The sequence below is a fragment of the Bos indicus x Bos taurus genome, chromosome 22, assembly GCF_003369695.1.
Source record: "Bos indicus x Bos taurus breed Angus x Brahman F1 hybrid chromosome 22, Bos_hybrid_MaternalHap_v2.0, whole genome shotgun sequence".
NCBI classification, from domain to species: Eukaryota; Metazoa; Chordata; class Mammalia; order Artiodactyla; family Bovidae; genus Bos; species Bos indicus x Bos taurus.
Window position 1 is genome coordinate 6263927 of NC_040097.1, and position 25982 is coordinate 6289908.

General features: G+C 54.8%; 1 protein-coding gene across 19 annotated transcripts in view; it reads left to right on the plus strand.

Annotated features, from left to right (window-relative positions):
• The window catches only part of ATP2B2 (ATPase plasma membrane Ca2+ transporting 2), a 380950-nt gene that overhangs the window by 244366 nt on the left and 110602 nt on the right, over positions 1 to 25982 (plus strand). For all 19 annotated transcript variants that reach the window (XM_027522833.1, XM_027522827.1, XM_027522826.1 and 16 more), the window contains one exon: positions 12939 to 13443. In XM_027522833.1, the coding sequence (XP_027378634.1) occupies positions 13245 to 13443 (199 nt within the window). In that variant the 5' untranslated portion in view covers positions 12939 to 13244. The remainder of the gene's footprint in view (positions 1 to 12938; positions 13444 to 25982) is intronic.

Genomic DNA, 25982 nt, shown 5'->3' on the forward strand with positions numbered 1-25982 from the left:
ATTATTGTGTCCATTTTACAGATGTGGCAACTGAGGCCAGAGAGCTGCCCTGATTTACCCATGATCACTCAGGGCTGGCAGATTGAGGGTGCTCACCCAGATCTCTCTTACTCTCTTGTTTAGTGACAAGGGGCTGGGAAAAGAGTAGTTGTTCAGTTGCTGAGTCGTGTCCGACTCTGAAACCCCCTGGACTGCACCACACCAGGCTTCCCTGTCCTTCACTATCTCCCAGAGTTTGCTCAAACTCATGTGCATCGAGTCAGTGATGCCATCCAACCATCTCATCCTCTGTCACCCCCTTCTCCTCCTGCCCTCAGTCTTTCCCAGCATCAAGGTGTTTGCCATTGAGTCAGCTCTTTGGATCACGTGGCCAAAGTATTGTAGCTTCAGCTTCCATCAGTTCTTCCAACGAATATTCAGGGTTGAGTTCCTTTAGCATTGACCAGTTGGATCTTCTTGCAGTCCAAAGGACTCTCAAGAATCTTTTCCAGCACCACAGTTCGAAAGAATCAATTATTTGGTGCTCAGCCTCAAACAAAGGGGTTCTGACCCGGCTAGGTTGTGAGTCCAGTGAAAAGTGGTTAAAGACTCTATGGATGGAAGGAGAAGCTTCCTGGGAGTGGAAGGAAATTCCCTAGAGAAGATGGCACTAGGGATTGTGGGCATAGGGACCGAGACATGGGGTCGAAGGTGACAGGCGAAGAAGAGCGGTGTTCCGAGTGGGAATGCCAGGCGGCACACCCCCGCCTAGCCTCCTTGCGTTCACTTCAGGGCCGCACCTCGGCAGCAGGCCCGAGGCTCTGCAACAGCTTCCATGAGGCTGGGGTCCCCCGGGCCCGCGTCCCTGGGGAGGCTGCATTCGCATCTGTCTCTGTGCAGATGGCTGGTGAGCGCAACTCGCGCCCCCCACCCCCACCCGCACCCCCTTCTGTCGCCGGGACCGGCTGCGCAGGGGAGCGTTATTTTTAGAAGCAGCACCATCTGTTCAAGGTGCCGGGCAGATTCTGTTTGTCTCCGCAGTGGCCGGGACAGCCATGCTGTGTCAGGGGAAGGGCTGCAGAGCCAACCTGCCCTGTGCGGGAGCCAAAGAGAGGCCGCGGGCGCACGAGGCACGGGATTCTGGGGTCTGGGGTCTGGACCGCCAGGGCCATGGCTCTGGGGCCAGGGCAGTCAGCGTGGAGGACAGGCTAGGTGTGGGGGTGCCCTGTGTTCCCAGCACCCCACCAGGTCCCTGGGCCTGAGCCTGGATCTACCTCCTGACGGATTCTGAGTGCCCTGCCCTGACCTTACCCCTGCCCTCCAGCTTTGGGTAGAGAACAGAGACGCGTGGGGGTGGAGGACAGTATGAGGGCCAGACCGCGAGGATCCCTGGTGGGATGTAACACTGGGCGTGGCCGAAGACGCGGACCTGACCGTGTGCTCCACACGGGCGGAGGCGTCTCCCCACTGGACCCGGGACACCCCAGCGTGTCCCGCTGCCTTTGCCACCACCTGCCCAGCTTCTGAGTCATCGCAGAAGGGACTTAGGCAAGGCTTCTGATGGCACATTGCTTGGGCTCAAATCCAACGGTGATGTGACCCTAGACAACTTCCTTAACCTGGCAAAGCCTCCATTTGCCCGTCTGTGAAATGGGATACTGGAGTATCTGCTTCCCAAGTCTTAGGTGCCAATTTGCCAGCTTGCTGGCTGTAACGCTTCCCCCCTTCCCCCGACTGCATTCAGCATCCACTTGTGCGACCACTCAGCCGACCAGTTTCCACTTTCCAAATGCAGACTGCACCCCAGATCTGTTGTCTTTCCAGGCAGGTTGTTTCCTCAGCCACGGAACCAGCACTGGTGGAAACAGGTCTTGTGCTGGGTGCTAGGGAAGCTCTGTTCTCAGGGAGTTTAATCTAGTAGGGGAGGCAAGCTGGCAGAACCCACCCCAAGACTGAGGGTGGAGGGTGCAAAATCAAGGAATGAGCCACATGTGATGGGCTGGAAGAGGGAAGGGGGGTTCAAATGTTTAACAGAGGCATTAGAGAATGCCTGACAATGCGGGAGCCTCAGAAAACGTGGTTTGATCTCTGGGTTGGGAAGATCTCTTGGAGAAGGAAATGGCAACCCACTCTGTATTCTTGCCTGGGAAATCCCATGGACAAAGGAGCCTGGCGGGCTACAGTCAGTGGGGTTGCAGAGAGTCAGACACGACTGAGCAACTGAACAAGTGATACATCACAGCGAAGTTAGCGTTAAGGCTGGACCTTAGAGAGGAAGGGATGTTTTTGTTATTGTTGTCCTTTTTAAAAAACTGGCTTTTGATGTGGACCATTTTTTAAGTCTTTATTGAATTTGTTACACTATTGCTTCTGTTTTATGTGTGGGGTGTTTTGGCCACAAGACATGTGGGATCTTAACTCCCTGACCAGGGATGGAACCCACACCCCCTGCGTTGGAAGGCAGAGTCTTAACCACCAGACTGCCAGAGAAGTCCCTGCAAGGAAGGTTTTGAATAGTGGCGAAGTGGGTGTAGACAATCCTGGAGAGAGGAGACAGTGTGTACAGAGGGTGGTGGGGGGAAGGAGGAGGAGCACATGTTTGTTGTTTAGGAAACGCAAGGAGTTCACTCACACCAGAGCCCAGGGAAGTTGGCTCTGAGCCAGTGAAGCAGGATCTTGGATGCAGTGGTCGTGAAAATGTTTTGTTTTGTTTTTTTTAAACAGGCACCAAGGAGCCAGTGATGTTTTTAATGCAAAGCATGGCATGCTCAAATCTGAAAGGTTTTAGAGTCAGACAGGTCCCAACTCTACTCCTGGCTCAGCCGCTCATTAACTATGTGACCTGGACATGGTGTTATTTCACCTCTTTGAGTCTTGGTTTCCTCATCTGTAAACTAGGCATAAGAATGCCTCCGTCATGGGCTTATTGTGGAATCAGATGTTTTCAGAGCCGTTCAGTAAGTAGGAGTCCCTCCCAGCATCACACTGGGGACTGTGAAGGGGGTGAGGAGCCAGTCAAGAGGCTGTGAATGAGGAACCCGAGCAGGGTCAGGAGCCCAGGCCAGGGAGGAAGATGATGAAGCCTGAGCTCTTACCCCACCGCCCCCTGGCTCGGGCACCTGATTGAGTACAAAGAGGGAACAGAGTCAAGAGCAACCCTAATGGTCCAACTCCTGACTCGATGGACATGAGTTTGAGCCAGCTTCGGGAGTTGGTGATGGACAGGGAAGCCTGGCGTGCTGCAGTCCATGGGGTAGCAAATAGTCGGACACGACTGAGCAACTGAATGGAGTGAACTGAATGGTCCAACCCTGGGGGGATGCTTTTTATTGACACAGAGGTCACAGAAGGATGGGGACATTTGGGAGAGTCTGAGAGCCTGGACGACCTTCAGAGGTGACATTTGGTAGTCATGGGGAGTTTGGTTCTAGAGCTTAGGAGAAAGGGCCGGGTGGAAATGTCAGTTTGGGAACCACTCACGTTAGGATGCAAGTTGATGTCAGTTGGGTGGCTTTGCCAGGGAGAGGTGAGGCATTAAGGGGGTCAAGGGCAGGACTGTGGGAAAAGCCCAGAGTTCGCCCAGAACAGAGAAGCGGTATGGACCCCTGGGCAGAATTGTTCAGAGAAGCTATCATAGAGTGGGAAGAAGGGATCGGGTCATCAGGTGTGAGCAAGAGTGTAGAGACAGAAGGACCCTGGAGTGGCTGGTGGGAGTCATTCCCAGAAGATCCTACCGCCTAACCCAGTAGAATGTGACATTTGAGAAAGCAGGAGCTGGAGGTGATTTTGAGCCATAGACTGGGTTACAAGAGCAAGACAGGAGTCTAGAACCCAGAACCAGTGGAATGTTGGCTACAAGAGGAAGAAAGCCCCAAAGAAGGACTGCAATGGAATCCCCTCGAACTCTAGGGCAGTGGTTCTGCCTGTTTAAAAATTCCCAGCCCCAGTACCAGAGGTTGACTCATTTCTGCAGGCCTGAGCCTGGAACTCTATGTTTCAGCCAATCCCCAGGTGATGCCTGGGCAACCACACTTTGAGCAGCCCTGCCCTGGGGTCCTGAGCTCCACTCAGAGAAGCGTTTATCAAGAGAGGAAGGAGAGGAAACTCCTGCTCCTACTCTCGGCTCCTCCTCTGGCTTCCAGGCCTTCTGATCCATTGCCTTTAGGTCTGAGGCCAAGTCAGCGTCCAGACAGAGATCGCTAGCTATCCACCAAGGAGTCACGGAGGGAGGTGACCTGGGGTGGAGCATGAAAGGCAATGGGTGCACAGCCACCAACCAGGGATAGTTCTTCTTGAGCCCAGAAGACTCACTTCAGTAGTGAGAAATAAAATCTGAAAAACATTTTCAACACATACAAATACCAACACATACAAATACCACCTCCTGCCAGTGCCCGCATCAGCCTGACTCCCCTCCTCCTCTGAATCTGGGTATCCTGCTTTTCTGCCTTTCCCTATTTTCTATTTAGTTCTATTTCTTGGCCTCTGTGTGCTCAGGCTGCATAGAATGACTTTTCCTCAAGCCTTATCTGCCTGCTTCCCTGATTTGGACCCCAAAGAACTTAGCGATTCAAAAGTAGTCTCCCAACTTAAACTAATTCTTTGGCACTTCTGTGGGTGAATTTTCCTTCCCCATCCCATGGAGGAATGAATTTTATAAACTCAGACACACTGAGTTGCAGCCACGTAAATACAGCAGGAACCAGAGGGAAAGGATAAAGCACAGAACAAGAGAATGGATCAGTAAAGGTGGGGTTTCTGGCATTGGTGACAGATGGCACTGATGGGTCAAAGTGAGTCTTCTCTATAATCATGCAGTTGGCCCCAAACGACTTTTGCTTAGTCCCATTTTCTTGGCTCAAGCCTACTCACAGGGACACCCCATTGCCTGACAACCTGGCTTTGAGCGACAGCACCAAATACCTGGGGTCAGCTACCCATGCTTGATCACAGAACTCATGAAAAATGCCCTGTGCCCTCCCTACTCCACCCACACCCAGCTCCTCAGACTTCCCAAGCCTGTGCTCTGTCAGTCAGCACTGCTATCCTGGATAGCTCTAGGGGCACTTATAACCCTTTGCCCTATGTCAGCACCACAGAACACGGACAGCTCCTTGACACGCGGTCCCTATACACACCCCAGATCCCAAATCAGTACTGTGGCCTTGGGGACAGCTCCCAGTGGAGACAGTTCCCCAGTGCCTGTTTCTTTGTCCTCCCCAGGGGGGCTGTCAGCACCACAACCACATGGACAGCACTCACGCCCAGCCTCTGCTGGTCAGCCGGCAAGGGGAGAGAGGGGGCCCTACGGTTATCAGGTTCCCTGGCCTTAGCTACCCAATCCCTCCCTAGCACCCACCTGCATCCATCCATCAGCACGTCATCCCTGGAGACGGTTCCCTGAGCCCCAAGGACCCAGTGACCTGTTGTTTATGGTCAGAGCACTGACATGGCAGAACCCCGTGTATCATTACAGAGATCAGAAAAACAGGCAGGAGCCTGGTCTGGTGGAAAGAAGGATGTAACTGGGCCCTTAAGAGTTTCTGTGTGCATGTGTCTGAGAACTGACTGCCTCCCGCCCCCAAACCAAAGACCTCATGCAGTCCCTGCAGTCTTCCTGTTTCCTCCTCTGTAAAATAAGAGTGTGGCAGTACCTGTGTCATAGGGTTGTCGTGAAGGATTAAATGAGATAACAAAGGTGGAGTGGATGCAATGGTGCTGGACACATGTGATCCAAGTGTCCCCCTTATTGTTTGTTTGTTTGTTCTTGTCCTTTCAGCCCTCCGCTTGTAATCTGTGAGGACAAAGCTGGGGGCAGGAGAGAGGGAGGCAGATGAAGCCCGAAGGGGATGGTGTCACTCCAGCTAGTTAGGATCTGGAGGCTGGGGACAGCCAGGGAAGTCAGTGCACCTGTAGGGAGAGTTGGGCAGGGTGAGAGATGAGACTGGGGAAGCGGCCAAGACATTTGACTGAAACCAGAGGACACTGTGGGCTTTGCAGGTGGCCCTAGCGGTAAAGAGCTCTCCTGCCAGTGCAGGAGACGTGAGACTCGGGTTCGATCTCTGGGTCAGAAAGCTCCCCTGGAGGAGGGCACAGCAACCCACTCCAGTATTCTTGCCTGGAGAATCCTATGGACAGAGGAGCCTGACAGGCCACAGTCCGTGGGGTCATAACGAGCTGGAAATGACTGAGTGACTTAGTATGCACACACGCACGCAGAGGATGCTGAACAGAGTAGCTGATCCATCTTAGGCCGAGCCCTCGAACTGCATGTACCCTCTCTTGGAGGTAAGATGAGGTCTCTCCCAACACTTTTCTGCCTCAGCTAAGCTTTCTTACCTCTATCTGCTGATGATTTTACTGTTTTTCCTTCATCAGAAAACCCTCCTAAGTTTTTTTTTAAACTTTACTGTTTTTCTTTCATCAGAAAACCCTCCAAGTTTTTTTTTTTTTTAAGGGAAGGTGTATAACAGGGAGCACATAAAGGGTACGAATCTTGGAAGGCAGGCACTTCCATGCAGAGGCCAGTGGGTGTCAAAGGCACCAGGTGAATTCTTGTCTGCTTGTGATCCCTAGGTTCTAGGATGTTTCTCCTTCCTCCAGCCTCCAGCCAAGCAGGACTTGGCTTAGAGCTAGGATGATGTTCCTGCTGGGCACAGCAGGGCAGCAAGAGGCTCAGGAAGTGCCTCTGTCCTGAGCAGCAAGTATCTGGTGATGGGAGAATCCTTGAGGATGGTGCTAAAGTGGCTCTCTGAGACTGAGATCTGTCCAATCCCCCCTCACTTTATAGGGAAGGAAACTGAGGCACAGGGAAGAAGGCAGTGGTCTGAGGCTATTCTGTGAGTTGGTGAAAGGCAATGGGACACAGAGGCTTTGGACTCAAGCAGGCACCCATCTGTAAGGCACTGGCCGTCTGTAACCCTCCGAGCCCAGCTCTCTCTCCTGGAAGGTGGGAACAGTGATACTGAACAGCCCATGCAAGCGTGTGCTAAGCAATCCATGTTAATAGTGGAGGCGAAGACGGGATTGGAGCTCCGCAGATGCAGTTCCCAGGCAAGTGCCATTTGGATTGAAAGTGAAAGGTGCTCAGTCACGTCCGGCTCTTTGTGACCCCCATGGACTATACAATCCATGGAATTCTCCAAGCCAGAATACTGGAGTGGGTAGCCTTCCCCTTCTCCAGTGGATCTTCCCAACCCAGGAATCAAACCGGGGTCTCTTGCATTGCAGGCAGATTCTTTACCAACTGAGGGATGCCATTTGGATTACATTGCCCCAAAACCTGAAGCAAGAGTGGTGCAGGAATCATTCAACTTGGTCAACAGACCCTGACCATGGGGTTTGGGGGGGCTCTCTGTGGCAGAGTAAGCAGACCCTCAGCTAGAAAGGTGGTCTGTGCACCTCCCTTGCTCTCTCCAGAATCCCAGTGCCTGAGGCAGGGCCTGAGATGCAGCTTTTTATTGAGTAGGTAGATGGATGGATGGATGAGTGGGTATGTGAGGCACTTAGAGGACCAGGAATGCGGGGTTTCCCCTACCATCTAACACTGGAAACTCCTGTGGAGAGCAGGGGGCAGTGGAGAGAGTTGACCCTGGTGGTCAGGGGATCCACCCTCCCTCAGTTCAGGCAGGAGGCTGGGAAGCTATGTGAGAAACCCCAAGTCCCTAACAACCCACCCCCGTCCCTGCTTCTGCCATCTGTGCCTTTGAGGCCGATGCGTGGCTGTTTCTGTGGGGTTTTTTTTTTTTTAGATCTTCCTTTTCTGGTTAACAGGATAGGAGTTTTCTAAAAATAGCACTAAACTGGCTTCTGAGGCATTCATTTTCAGTTCCCTTCCTCTTTCCCTGTTCTCTCTCCTTGACTGTGAGAATTCAGAGCCGAGACCGTCATTGTGAGCTTTGATGCGCGCGCACACGCAAACCTAAAGGACAAACCTCTCAGAGAGGGGCGGCTGAGGCGAGAACTACAGCCCCTCCCCTGACTGTCCCGTGAGGCTGTCCCTCTGTCCCCAGCTGCCAGCTGAGTTCCCCTGTCTCACCCTGGTCAGCACCCAGCAGGAGGGTCCCCTTGGCTGGAGTGGAGTGTGGGGAGGGGCTACAGAGAGGCCAGAATTTCCATCCAGGAGAGGGGATGCCTGTGGGGATCAGTCAAGACCAGAGCAGAAGGGAGACTAGCCCTTTGACCTGTGCCTACAAGCGGGGGCCCTCCCCAGCCTTCCGAGCTGTGCTGGGAGGCTTGCGGGCACCGTCAGCCTGAGACCTGTGTTAAGGACAGCAGCGTGGGGACAGTCTGGTTGAGCAGCTAGAGGAGGGGAGTGAGTTAAGTTAGCGTCGTCAGAACAGTCACTGTTTAACGAGTCTCCCTCTCACTGGGCCAAGTTCCATCTCAGTTGAGTCCTCACCCGGCCTTAAGAGGGAGGCTGTGGGGCTGGCTCTGTTCCAGGAAGATGAGACGGATGCACAGGGAGGGGTGAAGAGCCTTGCCCCCACCTCACCCCAAATCTCAGAACCCCCACCTGTCAGCGTCAGGCCTCGTCATCAGGGATCTCCAGATGGGGTCTGTGTCCCCACATGGCTCACTCATTGGTGCCGAGGAAGATTCAAACTAAAGAGTGACTTTATAAATACATATTAAGGTGGCATTTAAATTCAGCACATCTGAAAACAGAAGGATTCGGCATCCGAAAGTTATTTTTAGCGCCTAATTCATTTGCAGTGTCCCAGCTACCATCCTTCAGTTAGGGTTTGAAAAGCTGTTGGTTTAGGTTTGGGAGTGTTTTTTTAAAAAAATAAAATCCTTCATTTGAAAGATGGATTTCTTTTTTGTTAAATTAACTCCAAAAAAAAAAAAAAATTGCTCCTTCCTCTGCCAGTCTCTCCTGGCAAAGATTTTTTATTAAGGTGCCCCTAACCTACTCTTGAGTCATTGAAGTATAACAGTACAGAGTTATTTAAATGCTAAGAAGATGAAACTGAAATGCACAAACCCAATATTGTCAGAACGTTCTCCTGGAGTCCAAAGGGGCTGTTGTATCAGAGCCAGAAGGGACCCCAGAGAACACTGCTCCAGTCTCTTCACTTTCCACATGGGAAACAGGCCCAGGCAGAAAAGAGGCTTGGTCACCCAGCAGGAGCTTGGAAAACGGGGAGGAGCTTTTCAAGGGGCTGTGGCCCCAGTTGGCTGTGTGACCCCTAGTGTGTTGCTTAACCTCTCTGGGCCTAGGACTGGCTCTCTACCCTGCCCAGGCCCATGCCTTAGTTTGGGTTGCTATAGAACAAAATACCATAGACTGAGCAGCTTAGACAACAGAAGTTGTTTTCCTCATAGTGCTGGAGGCTGGGAAGTCCAAGATCAAGTTACCGGCAGATTCAGTTCCTGGTGAGAACCCACTTCCTGACTTACAGATGGCTGTCTCTTCACTGTCCTCACACAGTCCAGAAAGATCGTCTCTCCCAAGTCTCTTTTTATAAGAAGACTAGTCCCATTCATGAGGGCTCCACCCTCATGACCTAATTGCCTCCCAAATGCCCCACCTCCAAACACCATCACACTGGGGATTAGGACCTTCAACACATGAACTTGGGGCAGGGGGACACATTCAGTCCACAGCAGCCTGTGTGCCCATTACTTAGGACAGGGGCACTGTCAGTGTGCTGTTGAGAGCTGGCTGCAAATGAACCTCGTTGCAACCTTGAGGGAGGTACACTTACCAGCAACAGGAGGGGTAGGTAGGAGGGAGGTGGGAGGAGGCACAGAAGCCAGTTTACTGCAGAGCGTCTGCTCCAGGGGCCAGGAGCTGCAGAAAGACCCATACACCGGGTCTCTGTGGGTTCTTACAGCAGCCAGTAAGGCAGATGGGCCAACCTCACCAGGCACATGAGCCCCAGAGAGGTTAGGTGACTTCTCCAAAGTCACACAGCCCATTTTCCTGCAGGGGAAGACTATATTCCCTGCTCATATTAAGAGAAAAATCTTCCCTGATACCCTGGGCCCGATCACATCTTCCTGCTCTAGATATCCACAGCATCTGGGGCTGACTGCCTGCTGTGGCAAACCCATCATGTTATAACAGGTCTTTTGATTGTCTCTCTTGCCCCTTGTCAGCTCCTGGAGGGCAGGACCCATGTCTGGATTATCCACTGCCTGGCACAAAGTAGGTGCCCACAGCACAGTTAATGAATGGATGATTGGATGGATGGATGGATGGATGGGAGGGTGGATGCATAAATGGTTGAAGATCATTGTTCCTCTTCACACAACAGCCATTAAAATCACCAGTCGCCCATTAACTGATGCCTACTGTTGTTGTCACAGATATAATTACTGCTAACGGTTCTCGTAGCTCGTGGTGTCAGAGAGGTAATTATCGGTGCCTGTAAGCCACGCCGCAGGTAGCAAGAGGACAGAGAGAAAACAGCACCTCGGGGTTAGAGAGTCCCTCATGGTTTGCGAAGCACTGTTGTTCACATATGGCACTTCATTTAAGCATCCTAAGTGCCCCGTGAGGGAGATACTACCAGGGAAGGCAGCATCGCCTCCTGATTAAGAATATGTCTCTGGATCCAGATCTCCTGGGTTCAAATCCCAGCTCTGCCACTCACTAACTCTGTGACCTTGGATGAGTGACTTCACCTCTCTTGGTCTCAGTCGCTGTGTGTGTTCTAGGGAATAAGAAGACTATCTGTCGCAAAAAGTGCTTGTGGATAGTTATGATCATTAGTGCTTACCATGTGCTTGTCTTGATTCTAAATATTCTGCATTAAATAATGCATGTAAGCCTCATAATACCTACGAGGTAGATACTATTACCCTCCCTGCTTTTTTTTTTTTTTTTTAAAGATAATGAAACTGAAGTTAATTTGCCTCCCATTCTGCTGAGAGATGGCAGAACTTGAACCCAGAGGCTGTGTCTTCCAGAGCCCCTCCAGTTAACCTCTACAGCATCTCTGCACACAGCCCTGCTTGGTCCTTGCCTCACCTGCTCCTCTCAGAGATGTATCACTGGGGTCCAAACTCATGGGTTTGGGGGCGGGGTGTGCTTGGGTGGCCGAGGACCCTGAGCGCTCCTGCAGGACTGTGGGCGGGAGCCCCAAGCACACACTTGGGTGCCTCGTGCCTCTGCTTAAGGCATCGGCTCCATTGTAAGTTCTACTCCACGTGACACGGGTCAGCCCCAGTGCAAAAACCAGGCTTCCACGGCATCCCTGAGTGAAGGGCCCCCCTCTGAGGCATGACAGGCTTCTCCTGTGGCTCCAGCACCCCCTGCCCCAGGCTGGGAAGCCCTGCACCCCCAGTGGACACGCACTGGATTTGAACAGGGTTCATAATTAGTTTCCAGTACACTGAGAGGTCACAGGGGCCAGGGCAGACTGACTTCTTTTATAGACGAAGAAACCGAGCCTCGCAAAAGTGAAGGGACTCACCCAGGACCCCACAGCCAGGACGTGAGAGAGCCCGGGTTTGAACCCGGATTGCTGTGATTTGGAATCCTGTGTTGCTCCTCCGCCATCGGTCCTGGTCTTCAGCGAGAAAGGAGGGAGCGCCCCCTAGTGGGAGGGGAAAGAGCAACGGGCTGGGAGCCGGGAGATCCAGGCCACCTCTGGGCTACATCCACCTTTGCTCTGTGTCCCTGGACAAGTTCTTTTCCCTTTCTGAGCTTCAGGTTCTTCCCTAGGAAAATGAGAGGAACCCTGAAATCACCTCCAGCTCTAAAATCCTGTGCAACAGGAAAGGACTGTGAAGGAAAGAGAAGGGGCAGGGGAAGGGACACGTTGGGGCTGGGGTTGGGGCCCGGGTGGGGGCTTGGTCCCATCTGCCTGCCGCCACCTCACCCTCATTGTCCTGGGCCTCGGATGGCCAGCTGTCCATCCCTGCTGGGCGGGGCCAGTCCCCGTGCCAGGCCCGGCCGAGCTCAGCAGAGGCCCTTTGTCACCCAACGCTTGCCGGGGCCTTGGCCACCGGTGTTGGGTGTCTGGGTGGATTGGGTTCTCTCCTGGCAGCCTCACAGATGCCACACTCCTGCAAGGGTGGCCGGGCGGGCAGGGAGAAGCCGCCCGTGCTCGGCGCTCCCCGAGGGACGTGGCAGCCGCTGTCCGTGGTGCTGGACTGCGGGGCCCCCAGGTGAGGGTTCTGTGGCGCCCAGCTCATGCTGACGGCCACGGTGACATCCTGTTGAATGTACGTGAGCTGGATCCTCTCACCAGGACACGAGGGCCTTGATCAGTGTGCTTTGCGGACTGCGGGTGGAGGCGGGGGGCTTTCTTCCATCCCCATGCCTATGGGGAGAACAGTGCGTATCAGCAGACACAGGAGACCTGGATGGGGAAAACATCTGTGCTGGGGGAAGGAGCCTGGGAGCTGTGAACTTTGGGGGAAGGGGTTGTGCCCCGATTGTGTGGGCATGGCATGTGTGCAAACAGGGTTGTGAGCACGGGTGTTTCTGAGGGGAGGAGGTGGGGCTAAGATGATGCCTGTAGATGTGACTACGTGTGACAGTGTGCATGTGGGGAGGGGTGTCCACCAGGGTGTGTGCGAAGGGGGGCCCTGTGTTGGGGAGTGTGTGTGGCTTTGGTTAGGTCCTAAAGTAGGCGGGTTGGGTGTTGCACCCTGAGCTGTATGTCGAAGGCTGTGTGTATACCGGGGTTCGTGTCATGAGGTCAGTGTGTGCACAGTGGGCTGTTGGGGGTGTAGAGTGTGTTATGAGGATGCATAAGGCTGTACCTGGGGGAGGGATAGCGTGGAGTGCCCGGTGGGCATCAGTGCGTTTGGGTTACGGTGTGTGCTGGTGCACGGTGGGGTGTTATATGAACATCAGTATCCAGGTGTGTGTACGTGTAGTGGGTGTTAATCTGGGGTAGGGTGTGTGTGTGTGTGTTTGGCACATGAGTACCTTCCTGAGCACCTGTCCCCTGAGGCCTCCAGTGCCTGACCCTCATTACTCTCTGTGCTTGTCCCTGCAGGAGCCCCCACCCCTGACCATGTAGATGCCGGCTCCCGGAAGCAGCATGGGCCCCACTGAATGGAGACTCCTGGGTCTGCAGCCCTGAGCCCCTCCGGCCCCTGGACCTCGCCCCGCGCCTGGGGACGCCCCTCGGAGCCCACCGCCACTGTCGCCAGCCCACCTCGGCCGCCCCCTGGAGCTGGCCGCCCGGAGCCACAGCTGTCCAGTGAGGCTGTGCCGGGGACAGACACGCAGAGCCATCAGCCAGCGGCCTCCTGTGCAGCGCTGACCCTTGGGCCCGCCCCGAGCGGGGACTGCAGCAGACATGGGTGACATGACCAACAGCGACTTTTACTCCAAAAACCAAAGAAACGAGTCGAGCCATGGGGGCGAGTTTGGGTGCACGATGGAGGAGCTGCGCTCCCTCATGGAGCTGCGGGGCACCGAGGCCGTGGTCAAGATCAAGGAGACCTACGGGGACACTGACGCCATCTGCCGACGCCTCAAAACCTCTCCTGTCGAAGGTAGGTGCGGAAGGCTCCCACCTGGGGTTTGGGTTCAGGGGTCAATGAGACCCTGGGCTCCCTGCTTCGGGCCCCAGGAATCTCTGTATCCAGGCTTCAGCATGCAACCAATGAGCCGATTCCAGCTCCCCAGCCCCCCGCCACTGGGCTTGGTCATGTCCGACTCTCGCATGTCCAGACCCTGATTGGGGATCCCTCAGTCTGGGGCAGCCATGAAGCTTCTAGGATGACAGATAGGCAGGAAGTTGGGCCATCATGGGCAAGGTGACGACGCCCGTGTGTGTCATACCTCGAAGATGGCATGGGGCCTTCTTGTGTATGCGTGTTAAGTCGCTTTAGTCGTGGGCAACTCTCTGCAACTCTATGGACTGTAGCCCACCAGGCTCCTCTGTCCATGGGATTTCCCAGGCATGAATACCGGAGCGCGTTGCCTTTTCCTTCTCCAGGGGATCTTCCCAACCCAGGGATCGAACCCCCATCTTTTATGTCTCCTGCATTGGTGAATGGATTCTTTACCACTAGCGCTACCAATGAGCAGGCCTGTGATCTCCAGAGAGCGGAGGTTTCAGCCTCCTGGGGGCTCCCCTGGAGGGGACCAAGGCCAGGTTGTCTGCTGCAGGGCAGAGAGGAAAGACAGCAGCCTAGCCTGGGCACCAGAGCTCTGAGTTTGGGTCCCCTCCCCTCAGTCACCTTCCCCTCACCACGAGAGAGAAGCGTTCGCGACATACACCCCTCAGGCTCAGGTGTGAGGCACTCTGCCCTGGTGCTGCAGTTTTGCACAAAGAGGCTGCCTGAGTTTCTTCCTCTGGAAAATGGGGCTAATGCTTATCTTACAGTGCCTAGTGGAAGCCCGAGCATGCATACAGTAGGTGCTCAATGTGTGGCAGGCATTGTTATTCTAAAGAGAGTGGACGACAATCCTCCTCCAGGGATAGGCCACAATCTGGGAGGCAGGCAGTGTCTGAAATCTCACCCCTACTGACAGGCGACAAATTTGAGGCCGGAGATCACTCCCACACCATCTCCCAACTCCAGCCCCCGTGCCCTGGGCACTGCTGGGCACTAACCCTGAACCCGCTCCCTGCAGAGGCTGCCCGTGGGCCTCGCCGCTCTGCTGGGGCCAGGCGGTCCCTCACTGTACCGGCATCCATGTGCCCAGCGGTGCTGGGGTTCAGTGTCTCTCTTGGTCTGGGGCCCGCCTCTCTCAGGTCAGGAGGCAAAGCTCAGATGAGTCCTTCTTCCCAGGTTGGCTCCTGTCGCTGACGTTTTGCCCATGTTGCTGAGTCTAGGCAGAAGTGTAGAAACACCTTTTTCTTCTTTGATGTTGTTTGGTTTGGTTTTGGTGGGGAGAGTAGAAACAGAGGAAGCATCCTTTCTTCGCTGTGTGACTCTAGCTCAGGGCTTGAGAGTGGGCTTGGCCTGGGGGGCTCCTGGCCCCAGCCTCCTGTGAACACCTACCCATGGCAGAATGGTCTGTGCTGTCCTCCACCATCAGGTTGGCGCAACTAGCCTGCTAGGAGACAGGGTTGTCCCAATGGTTTTGCCTTTTGAGTGGGACCAGGAGATTCTCTTGAGTCAGAAATTCTTAAGTGTCTCTGGACCCCCAGACTCTGTAGAAACCCAATGGAAGCTATGGCCCGTCCCCTGCCCAGAAAAACAGCCAACAGCGTGCCGCAGTGTGGTCTACACTGCCAGCAGGTTCGCAGAGCTCTTCAAAGCCGGGCCCTGGACCCCGGGTTAAGAAACCCAGCCTCCCCTCCCAGCTGACAGGCTCTGGGATGCTGAGTGGCTCACAGCCACACTCCAGGGCGGGGCAGCAGGTGCGTGCCTAAGGACAGGAGCCCCGTCCTGCCCTTTTCTGGACACCCCACTCCCAGCCTGGTGCCTGGCATAGAGAAGGGTGGGTAACTGTCCCTGATAACCCTGAGATGTGGCCACTGAGTCCCCGGCCCACAGAGAGCAGCTCTCAAGTGGCTGAGCAAGCCACAACAGCAAATCCCAGAGCTACTGCAGCCAAGGGCCCCAGGGATCAGAGAAGTGAGGTGGGTGGACTTCCTGGTATTTGAAGGAGGAGGAAAGGAAAGGGAAAGCGCGTGATGTGGCACAGAGCAGCATTTGTTAGGTGGAATTCCCCAGACTGCTGGTGCGCTGCAAGAAGTGAGCCATTATGTGAAAAGAAAAATAAAGGAGACTTCGTTTTCTCATCTGTAAAATGGAAGCGATAATGGCTATAGCTCTGCCACCTGTCATTTGTATGCCTTTGAGACTTATCTGACTTTGCCAGCTTTCCTAATATTTCGTGAGCATCAAGTGAGATGGTTGATGGTTGAAAGGTCCCTGAGGAGGGGGAAAGCCGCCCATAGTGGGATTAACCAGGGCTGCGTCGCTGCCCTGAGGGATCTCCCAGGTTGCAGACGGGGCTGGGGGAGGTTTGAGGAAGGACTAACGCATGTAATGCCACCCTTGGACTTGGATGACGGGGATTCAAATCCCAGCTGGGCCATTTGACAGCTGTGTGTTTCTGGGCAAGTTACCCAGCCTCTCTGTGCCTTAGTTTTCTCGTCTGAAAAAATGGGAAAGTACTAGTGACTACCTCACAGGGCTGTGATGAGGATAAAGTGAAATAGTTTAACACAGCATCCACCAGGCGCAAGGACAGCGCTGTGTTAGGGTTCAGCCCCAGAGACTGAACCCCTCCGTTTCCCCGTCAGTTACACAGATTTTGAACACCGAGTGAGGTCGGGCACACGAGTGAGGCCCAGCGTGTGCGTCCTTCTCAGCCAGCATCAGCTCTCGTTGTTTCCAGTATGATTGTCACTACTTTGGAAGAAGTAGCAGTGATTTCCAGAAAGGCTAGAATCCGACTCTTCCGGGACCCTGGCCCGTGTCCCAGCTGGTGTTACACATGTTTTCCCAGGCTCTTCTGCATCCTTATCACCCACCTTCCTGCATGCAGGTGATGTCACCCATTTCACAGATGGGAAGCAAGAGGGCTGAAGTCATCACCACGGCTCACAGCAGAGCCGACTTTGAACACAACTGTGTGAGGCTCCACGCCCAGCCATGCCTCAGCCCCAAGCCACGCGTGTGTAACCTGGGTACCGTCCTGCAAAGGTGCCCTCTGTCTGCCAGGGGAGCCGCCAGGGCACTTTCCGTCTTCTCTCTCCCCTGCAGCCTTTGTCCTGCCCTGGGTGGCTCTCTTCTGACTCAGAGCAACGCTTGGCCTCCCACCCCAGCCTCTGGCTCCAAAGCCCCGTGATCCGGGGCTGCCCTGGCTCCAGACAGAGGCCCAGGTGGGCCATTCCCGACACCCTCTGTCCTCATCTGCTGACGTCAGCAGGGGGTAGCTTCTGAGTCAAAACCTGGGAAAGTGCCCCAGTCCTCCCGAAAATCGAGCTACTTTTAGACAAAAAGATTGCTGAGGGCGATCGAGGGGATTTGAAACCATAGAGGTCAACTTCCACCCAGGGCACCACCTGCCGCCCACCCTAACCACGAGCTCAGAGCCCACAGCCTGGCAATACTGGATATTTCTCTGGGCCACCGAGCACCCCTGCTCTCCTCTCCCACTGTGGGTCCTCTTCCATCCTGGTGATGCCCCTCCCTTGGTGCCCTCCACCCTCCCCCTCCTTGCACACCCATCCAGCCTAGGGCAGTAAAGCCCCTGATGCTCAGGTTTGACTCCTGGCTGGCTTACTCTTTGAGAGACACTGGGAGAGCTCAGTGAATCCTCTCTGAGCCTCAGTTGTCATGTCTGTGAAATAGGCATAATAACACTACCTTCCTTATGGAATGTGTGAGGATTAAATCAGATCACCTATCTGAAGGGTTTAGCCCTGTGTGTGGCAGCCCCTAGACACAAAATGATGATCACTGTCATTGTTATTATCATACCCAAATAGTCTCTTTTTTAAAAAACAACATGCTCTGGCCCCATCCCTGTGCAAGAATTAGGCAATCAAATGAGATGGTGCCCAGCATCGAGTCAACGTGCTATCAGAGGAGGCTTCCCAGAGGAGGTGGCTTCGAATTATCCAGAAAGTTGGGTAGTGGGTATTGGGGTGGTCTGTGAGCCCTGGGGTGCAGGAGCTGCTTGTCATTCTCCAGTGTCCCCAGCGCCTGCTCCAGCAGTTGGAGGGTCAAAAATATTGGCAGAATGAAGGGAAGGAGGAAGTAGCAGTGGATGTTCTGTGTCCCTCTCTGTGGGGTGTGGAAGGCTGCAGACCGGGGACAGGACCTCCCTGAGGGGACACTCGGCTTCAGTCTGCAGAGCCCCGGGCGGCAGTGCTCGGAGCCACTCAGCTCGCCTGGCGCTGTCCTTCACTCTGGATCCTGCACCACCGGCTGTCAGCTGGGGCGGCCAGAGAGGCCCCGCACGGTGCTCCCCGCGTTGCATATTTCATGGTGGGGGAGAAAGGGGACCGAGGAGACTGGGCAGCCGCGGGGTGCGTTGGGAACTGGATCCGGCGGGGTGCTGTGAGACGGAACCTCCAGTTAATTTTGTATGAATCCTGCGGCCCTGCCCGAGTTGGGGAGAGACAGGGGCTGAGAGAAGGACAGGAGGACAGACGGTGAGGGATGGGACCCCACGTGGACTGAACGCGGTGATGGACAAGACGCCCCTCGGACCCGCTGGGGCCCACATTGCCCACGGGGCCGCCGCCCACTGGGCACGGGGGAGAGCAGGAAGGCAGGGGGGGGGGGTCTCCTGTTTGCCACCGTGACACTCTGTCTCCCCAGGGACCCCAGGGAACCTGAGGCAGACCCAGCTGCAGCAGAGTCCCAGGCAGACACAGGATCCACTCGGGGAATTCACAGCCTGGCCAGAGAGAAGGGGAAACATCTCCCTGCCCCGACCCACTAACACCCCTTCACTCCCCCACCCCCACCCCTGGTCTTCACGCAAAGCTGCCCGGGACTCTGTCAGCTGCAAGGCCTGGAGGAGCAGAGCTCACCCAAGTATGTAAGAGGCTGAGGAAATGTAACCACTTTCTGAATACCTCCAGGGGCAGAGGAGGGGCCGGCATGACACCCTGGGAGGTGTTCTGGCCTCACTGCTATCGTGACTTTAGGCAAGATATTTAGACTCTCCAGACCTGTTTTCTCACCTGTAAAATGGGACTGTGCTACTTCCCTCTCCCACCGTTTGGAGACACTGAGTTGGAAGTGCTTTGAAGGTTTTCTACCAAAGAAGTCATCATCTTTCAGTATTTACTGAGTATTTCTATCTATTAGGATTCGATTTGGGGCTTTCCCAGTGGCTCAGCTGTGAAAGAAGCTGCCTGCAATGCAGGAGACGCAGGAGACCCAGGTTCTATCCCTAGGTTGGGAAGATCCCCTGGAGGAGGGAATGGCAACCCACTCCCCTATTCTTGCCTGGAGAATCCCACGGACAGAGGATTCTATTTGATAGAAATGTGTCTCAAACTGGCTTATGCAAAAAAAGGATTTTTTTCTGGCTTGTGCAACTGAGAAGTCCAGGGATTGTCCCGGCCTCAGGCATGGGTGGACCCAGGGCCTCTGATGCTGAGAAGGGCTTGTTCATCCCTCTCCTGCTGTCTTCTGCCTCCACTGTCCTCTGTGTTGGCTTCCTTCTCAGACAGGCCCTCACCCCATGAGGGCCCCAGCAGCCAAAGTCACCTCTTTCTCAGGGCCCCCCCACCACTCCATGAAGTATCAGAACAGACTCCCTCAAGGGCCACCTGGAGCTGCTCTTGAACCAATCCCTGTGGCTGGAGGTGGGAATAGTCTGATTGGTCAGATCCGGTCACATGCTCACCCCAGAAGGGTGCAGTCCTACTGTGTGCAGGGGAGGTATAGAGGAATGGCAGGCATGCTCCACGCCCTGGAGGATGGGGAGAACAGATAGACTCAAGGAGGCAGCTGAGGAGTGAAGGCAGGATTGGGAGCACCAATTGGGGAGTGATCACAGCCAAACCACACACTGCTAATAATTACACCTGGGAAGCAGGTGGAAGCTGGCTGCATCCAGGCTGGGGGGCGGGAGTCTCTGGCCAGTGTCCCAGAAGTGAAGGGGCTGACTCAGTGTCAGGGTCAAGTCCCAGCTCCATTTTCATCCAGCTGTGGAACACTGGGCCGTTGTCTAACCTCTCTGTACCTTCGTTGCTTCATCTGTGACCGGAGGAAATAACAGGGCCTCTTTCACGGGGTTGCTGGGAGGATCAGAGCATTGTCGTGCAGTTGCTAAGTTGTGTCTGAGTCTGTGACCGCATGGACTGCAGCATGCCAGGCCTCCCTGTCCTTCACTATCTCCCAGAGTCTACTCAAACTCACGTCCATTGAGTCGGTGATGCCATCCAGCCACCTCATCCTCTGCCGCCCGCTTCTGCTTTTGCGTCCAGTCCTTCCCAGCGTCGGGGTAAAGTGTGTCAAGAGCCGAGTGCCTGGCACATGGCAGGTGCGATCTCAGCGTCAGCCTGGGGCTCTGGGTGACTTTAAGGGACAGGTTGGGTTCACATGGGTAGAGAAGAGAGAGGCAGCTTTTCTGGGCAGGTGAGGGGCCTAAGCAACACATGTGAGTCTGTGGGTTTCCAAAAGTGAGCCCTGTATTTGACTTGCAATGCTTCTATCCCCTCCCCTCACTCCCAGTACCATCAGGAAAAACAAATCCCCTAGAAGCACAGTTTTCCGTGAAAGTCTGATGAATCTCCTGTAGACGCCTTCCAGAATGCCACCTGCACATCCTTCTGAATCATCCATGAGATAAACCCATGTGTTGATTAATACGTGGTGCTCTCTGTCTTCCCAGGCTGGGGCAGCAGAGTCGATGCTGGACAGACAGTTGTATAGGCTCAGGGGAGGCCAGGAGAGTGCAGAACAGTTAGAGAAGGGGCCTGACCTGTCACTCCTGGGGGCTCCTGGCTGGGGTGGTGAATGGGGGGGTCGGGGTGGGGTGTGAGGGGGTGGGTTTCCAGGAACTGCATGTTCCTTGACCTTGACCAGTACTGCTTGGCCTGGTCAGTGCTTCGTAATCAGGCAAAGAGAAGGGGCAGGGAGGATACGGGGTAGGGGCCGCATTGCAGGTGGGCCTCTCATCAGGTGGGCCCACCATCCAAAAAGCCTGCGTCCCTAGGCCAACCAGTGGCTGTAATTTACTGGGTGCAGACTTCTCAGGGCCAGTCTTTCTTACTGGGGCCTCCCAGCAGCCCTGTGTGCAGGAAACCACGGCGTACAGAGGAAGGTGGTCCTGATTTGTACTCTGAAGGCACCTTTGATTTATAGAATGAATGTGCCCTAAACACTGAGTGCCTACTCTGTCCTCAGAAAAGAGAAGGAAGGGGAAGAGCTTCACCCGGGGGCCCTTGATCCAGGGCCACAGTTTTCCTGTCTGTAAATGATGTGACAAGAACACCCACCTTCCGGAACCAATGGATACAGGTACTATTCAAGGTTGTCCAATTCTTACCCCGCATCTGTCGTACTGAGCAGAGGTGGAAGCTAACACACAGGCATGCACTGAAAAGATGTGTGCTGTGCACCTACTGTGCGCCAGCGTGGGCCACGTGGCTCCTCTGGGTTCTGTCTGCTGCTCGGGCAGCGTCTCTATCTAAGTCAGGTGGGCAGGGCCGGGGTGGGGCAGCCTTCCATTCCCTATTGGTCCAGGGTCTGGGATGGAGGAGCCCCTTCTTGACCTCCTTCTGCTCCAGAGCTGCCCAAAGAGTTCCTGGAAATGGAGGTGCAGAGCTGGGTTGTTAATCCCTCTGCCTTGAGGACTCTTCCAGTCTAGCTGTGATAAAACTGCCAGCTGATTCCAGGTCCAGCTGGGATTCCAGGTGCAGCTGAGATTCCAGTTCCAGCTGGGATTCCAGGTGCAGCTGTGGTTCCAGGTCCAGCTGTGGTTCCAGGTCCAGCTGTGGTTCCAGTTCCAGCTGTGATCCCAGGTCCAGCTGAGATCCCAGGTCCAGCTGTGATCCCAGGTCCAGTTGTGATACAGCTGTGATTTCAGGTACGGCTGTGGTTCCAGGTCCAGCTGTGATCCCAGTTCCAGCTGGGACTCCAGGTCCAGCTGTGATCCCAGGTCCAGCTGTGACCCCGGGTCCAGCTGTGATAGAGCTGGGATTTCAGGCACAGTTGTAGTCCCAGGTCCAGCTGTGATTCCAGGTGTAGGTGTGGTCATGGGCACAGCTGTGGTTCCAGTTCCAGCTGTGATTCCAGGTACAGCTGTGATTCCAGGTCCAGCTGTGATACATGGTTCAGCTGTGGCCCCAGAGACTCCTTAACGCATATTGACTGCTCATAGAGGGCCAGCCCATCTGCTGAGGCTTTGTGACAGTATATTTGTTAATCCTCTCAAACCCATGTGAAGCAGGAACTACTTATATCCCCAGCTTTCCAATGAGAAAATTGGGGCTCAGGGCCCCACCGCTAGCAAGGGGCCCAGCCAGGATGGGTGCCCAGACAGGCTGGCACCCAAATGTACCCAGGTAGCCCCCTTCATCTTCTGGCTGCTGTTGAGAATAACTCTATGGCAAGAGGGAGGGCACTTCCAGACAAAGGCGGGGGTGATCCCTGCCCGACTGGAGATGAGTGAGGAGAGGCGTCCTTTGAACTGGGTCTCCTCCCAGGCAGGGTGGGGGGAGTTGAGCACGCAGTGACCAGAGAGGGAGCGTGTTCTCAGCGAGAGGGGCCGCTTGAGCAAAGGGCCAGAACGTGCCCAGGGAGAGATGAGGGACTCATCGCGGCTGGGACCTAGCATGTGTCTCAAGGGGAGAGGACCGGTCCACGGACTGGGTTTTAGCCGGTGTGTTCATGCCGTGTGTGCAGAATGTCAGCCTGCTGATCGTGGCTACGTTTGTCTATGCTGTGCTGTCCACATGAATGTGAAGTGGGCCATGAGCTCCATGAGAGAGGCCTGAGAACAGCTCCTCTCCAGGGGCCTGGGAAGCCAAAAAGCCCGCTAAAGGCAGGGGGACTGAGATTTGGGTGAGGCGGTTCTCACACTGGTTTCCCTGGGGTTCCATGGAAGTGCCCCAGGGGACAGGCAGATGCTGAGTGGCTGGGGCTCTGGCCTTCCTGCCCACTGTGTTCCAGAGCAGCTTCTTCTTTTTTTAAAAATCTGTTTTGCATTGTGAAGCATCTAGTAAGTTTTCTTTTAAAAAAAAAAAAAAAGGTGGGGGATACTTTTTTTTAAAAAGAAAAGAAAAAAATTTGAAAACCTCTAATATTATAGAAAGATACTAAACTGTAATATCTTAAAGCCTGGGTGGGAGCTCTGGCTCTATAAACTCTCAGTGCCTTGGTTTTTACATCTGTTAAGTGGAATGGGTAATCTCCAGCCCCCGGAATCCATACTGGTCTCTGGATTGAAAGAGAAAATGCACGGAGAGAGCCTGGCCCACAGTGGGACCTTGGGAGGTTCGTCTTGCACCCGCCCCACTGACCACAGCCTGGGCTCCTGTGTGTAGCCCTCTCACCTGTGTAAGAAACTCACAGGGCTGGAAGGCCTGGAGTGGGGACCAGCCTCACTCTGGCCCCTGTTGACTGAGACTACCAATTGATAAAGCCCGAGTGCCAATGAAGACAGCAAGTCTAGTGGTCTCAGGTTCTTCCAGGTCCTTGGGGCCAACACCTACCCCCAGTGGTGCAGACGTCACACTGGCCAAAGGGTGAGTGGCTCAGAGCCAGTCCCCAGATCCCTCTCCCTTTGACAGACTGTAACGTCCATCCTTAGGGTGTGGCAGGCCCACCATAGCCCTGATGGGGCAGTGCCCTTGGCCCTGCACCAAGCCCGCCCCCAGCGTCTCCACCAGGCAATCTCAGAGTCCTGCTCACACTGGCTCCATGGGTGGTCCCGGGCAGTCTGCCTCTGGCTTCAGAAGCCCAGAGCCCTGGACACCAGTCTCTGGTTACTTTGCCTTCTTGAGCCTCAGTTTCCTCGTCTGTAAAGTGGGCTGAGGGATGAGAGATGCTGCTCAGCAACCACAGGCTGGGCTGTCTTAGCATTAGGGCAATGTCAGGTGTCCACCTGGCCTGGGTCCCACAAAACTCAAGAGGTCTAAAGCCACCTGTCCCTCTGGGCCTGCCTGTCACAAGGGAGGCCTCAGTGGGGCAGGTGAGTTACTTAAACAGCCTCCCCTTCACCTCCACAATGATTATCTTACTCCTCCTGGCACACTGCAAGCCCTGCTGTGGTTTCAGATCTGTAGTTATTATAGTTAGTGGAAATTAGGGCCTCCACAGATGGTTCTCTCATACCCACCTGCCAGCATCAACCTCCACCCCAAAGGGAGGCCCCTTACAAATTTCTGTGGTCCCAGAAAATGTTCCAAGGGACCGTTTCTGAGCAGAGAAGATTCTGCTCTTTCTCTAGGATAGCTTTGGACAAGACGCCAGAGAACGGAGAAGCAGAAGTGAACCCTTCCAGCTGGGGGGATCTTGGAGGGCTGCATGGAGGAGGTGGTATTTGAGCAAGACGTTGAGGGATATGCAAGGTTTGCATTGGAGCAGGGCACTCCATGTGGAGGGAAAAGTGTGGACAGAGGCAGAGCAGAAGGCTATGTAAAACGAAGAGCCAATTATTCTGTTTTGGTTGGGGCTTAGAGAAGGGAACCACAGCAGCAGTGATAATAATTAAGAGGAGCAGAGCAGTGTAGATGCTCCAGACATTCTTCCAGAGCTTTGCACGCGTCGTCACCTCATTTGATCCTCCCAACAACCCTACAGAGTAGGCACTGGTAGTAGTCCCATTTTCATAAGACACCGAAGCACAGAGACAGCAAATCACTTGCCCATGGTCACGCAGCGAACGGGTGGAGGAATCCAAACCAGGCGTGACAGTCAAACCCAGCAATTCGAGAGTCCACGCCAGGACTCCACATATTCAGCCACAACCTCTGTGCTTAAATGAAGAGGCAGGAGGGAGGCCGTGACGGTCCTCAAGCAGAGGAACAGTGCAGCTGGAACAGCTGGCAGCCGTGGGTTTGGGTTGGATGGGGAGATAACCCATGAAATAAAGCCAGCGGGGAGGGAGGAAAAGGCATCTGAAAGAGAGGTGACAGCTGGACCTGGCTGGACCGGTGGCGGAGAGGAGGACCCAGGCTGCACTGGACAGTCAAGGGCAAGAGAGGGTCGTGCAGACTCGGTTTTCAAGACAGAGCTGGCTGCTTGCGGTAGAGACTGTACAGCGAGGAGAGGAACAAGGCTGTGGTGAAATGAGAGGTTTCTGCTGGGCCCTGAGGAATGGGATGGCAGGCCTGGAGGCGGAGCAGCTAGATGACAAAGATGCCTACAGAGAAGCCTGGGACAACAGAGAAGTTTGGGACTCTGCTGCTGCTACTGCTGCTGCTGCTAAGTCACTTCAGTCGTGTCTGACTCTGTGCGACCCCATAGACGGCAGCCTATCAGGCTCCCCTGTCCCTGGGATTCCCCAGGCAAGAACAGTGGAGTGGGTTGCCATTTCCTTCTCCAATGCATGAAAGTGAAAAGTGAAAGGGAAGTCGCTGAGTCGTGTCTGACTCCTAGCGACCCCATGGACTGCAGCCTACCAGGCTCCTCTGTCCATGGGATTTTCCAGGCAAGAGTACTGGAGTGGGGTGCCATTGCCTTCTCCGGGGACTCTGCTAAGAAGTCCCAAAGCTGCATGGGGGAGTGGGGCAGAGGTCTGGGCCTGTGCTGTTCACTGCCGTATTCTAGTGCCTGGAGCAGTGCTGGGCACAGAGTACACTCCATGAGCATACAGGAATGAACTCTCCTGCGGTGCTCATCAAGTGCAGCTGCAGCTGGTAAGGGAGAAGGCAACCAGCAAAGCAGGAGAAGTCAGAGAGGAGAGGAGAGAGTCACCTGCAGGCAGGGTGTGATCAAGGTGTCTGACACTGGAGAGGCAATCAGACATAAAGGCTGCCAGGAAGGGTCCAGAGAGGACAGTGAAGGAGTAACAGCCCGGGGCACAGGCTGCTTCCCGAGCTCTTGGGAAACCTCTGTTGGACAAAACAGCAGAATGGTGTTTTCCCTGGGGCTGCCCCCACACACACCAGCTCAGTCGGGCCAGGGTGGTTGGGACAAGAGCCGGAGGGACTCTCAGACCCGTGGGGACCACAGGTCTGGAGTGGCTCTCAGGGCCCATCTCATCCAGCAATCCCAGAATGCACTGAGGCCCAGGAGGGAAGGGACCTGCCCAGGTGTGCGGTGGGTGAGGTCCTCACCCAGGACCAGGGGCCCCAAGGCATCCCTGCACGTGGTGAAGGGGGCAGATGTTCGTCTTCCCCGCCCCCTGCCTCGTGCAGGCTCCCCACCTCCCCACACAACCTCAGCTCTCATCCATCCCCGCCTTGCTGCATGGATGTGTACATTTCCAGGGTCTGCCATAACCGAGGACCACAAACTGAGTGGCTTAAACAGCAGAAACGTGTTGTCTCACCTTTCTGGAGGCTGGAAGTCTGAGATCGAGATGTCGGCAGAGCCAGTTCCTTCCGAGGGCTGTGAGGGGAGGATCTGTCCCAGGTCTCTCTCCTTCACCTTGTCGGTGAAGAAGGCGTGACAATTGTAAATATCTATGCACCCAACGTAAGAGTGCCTCAATC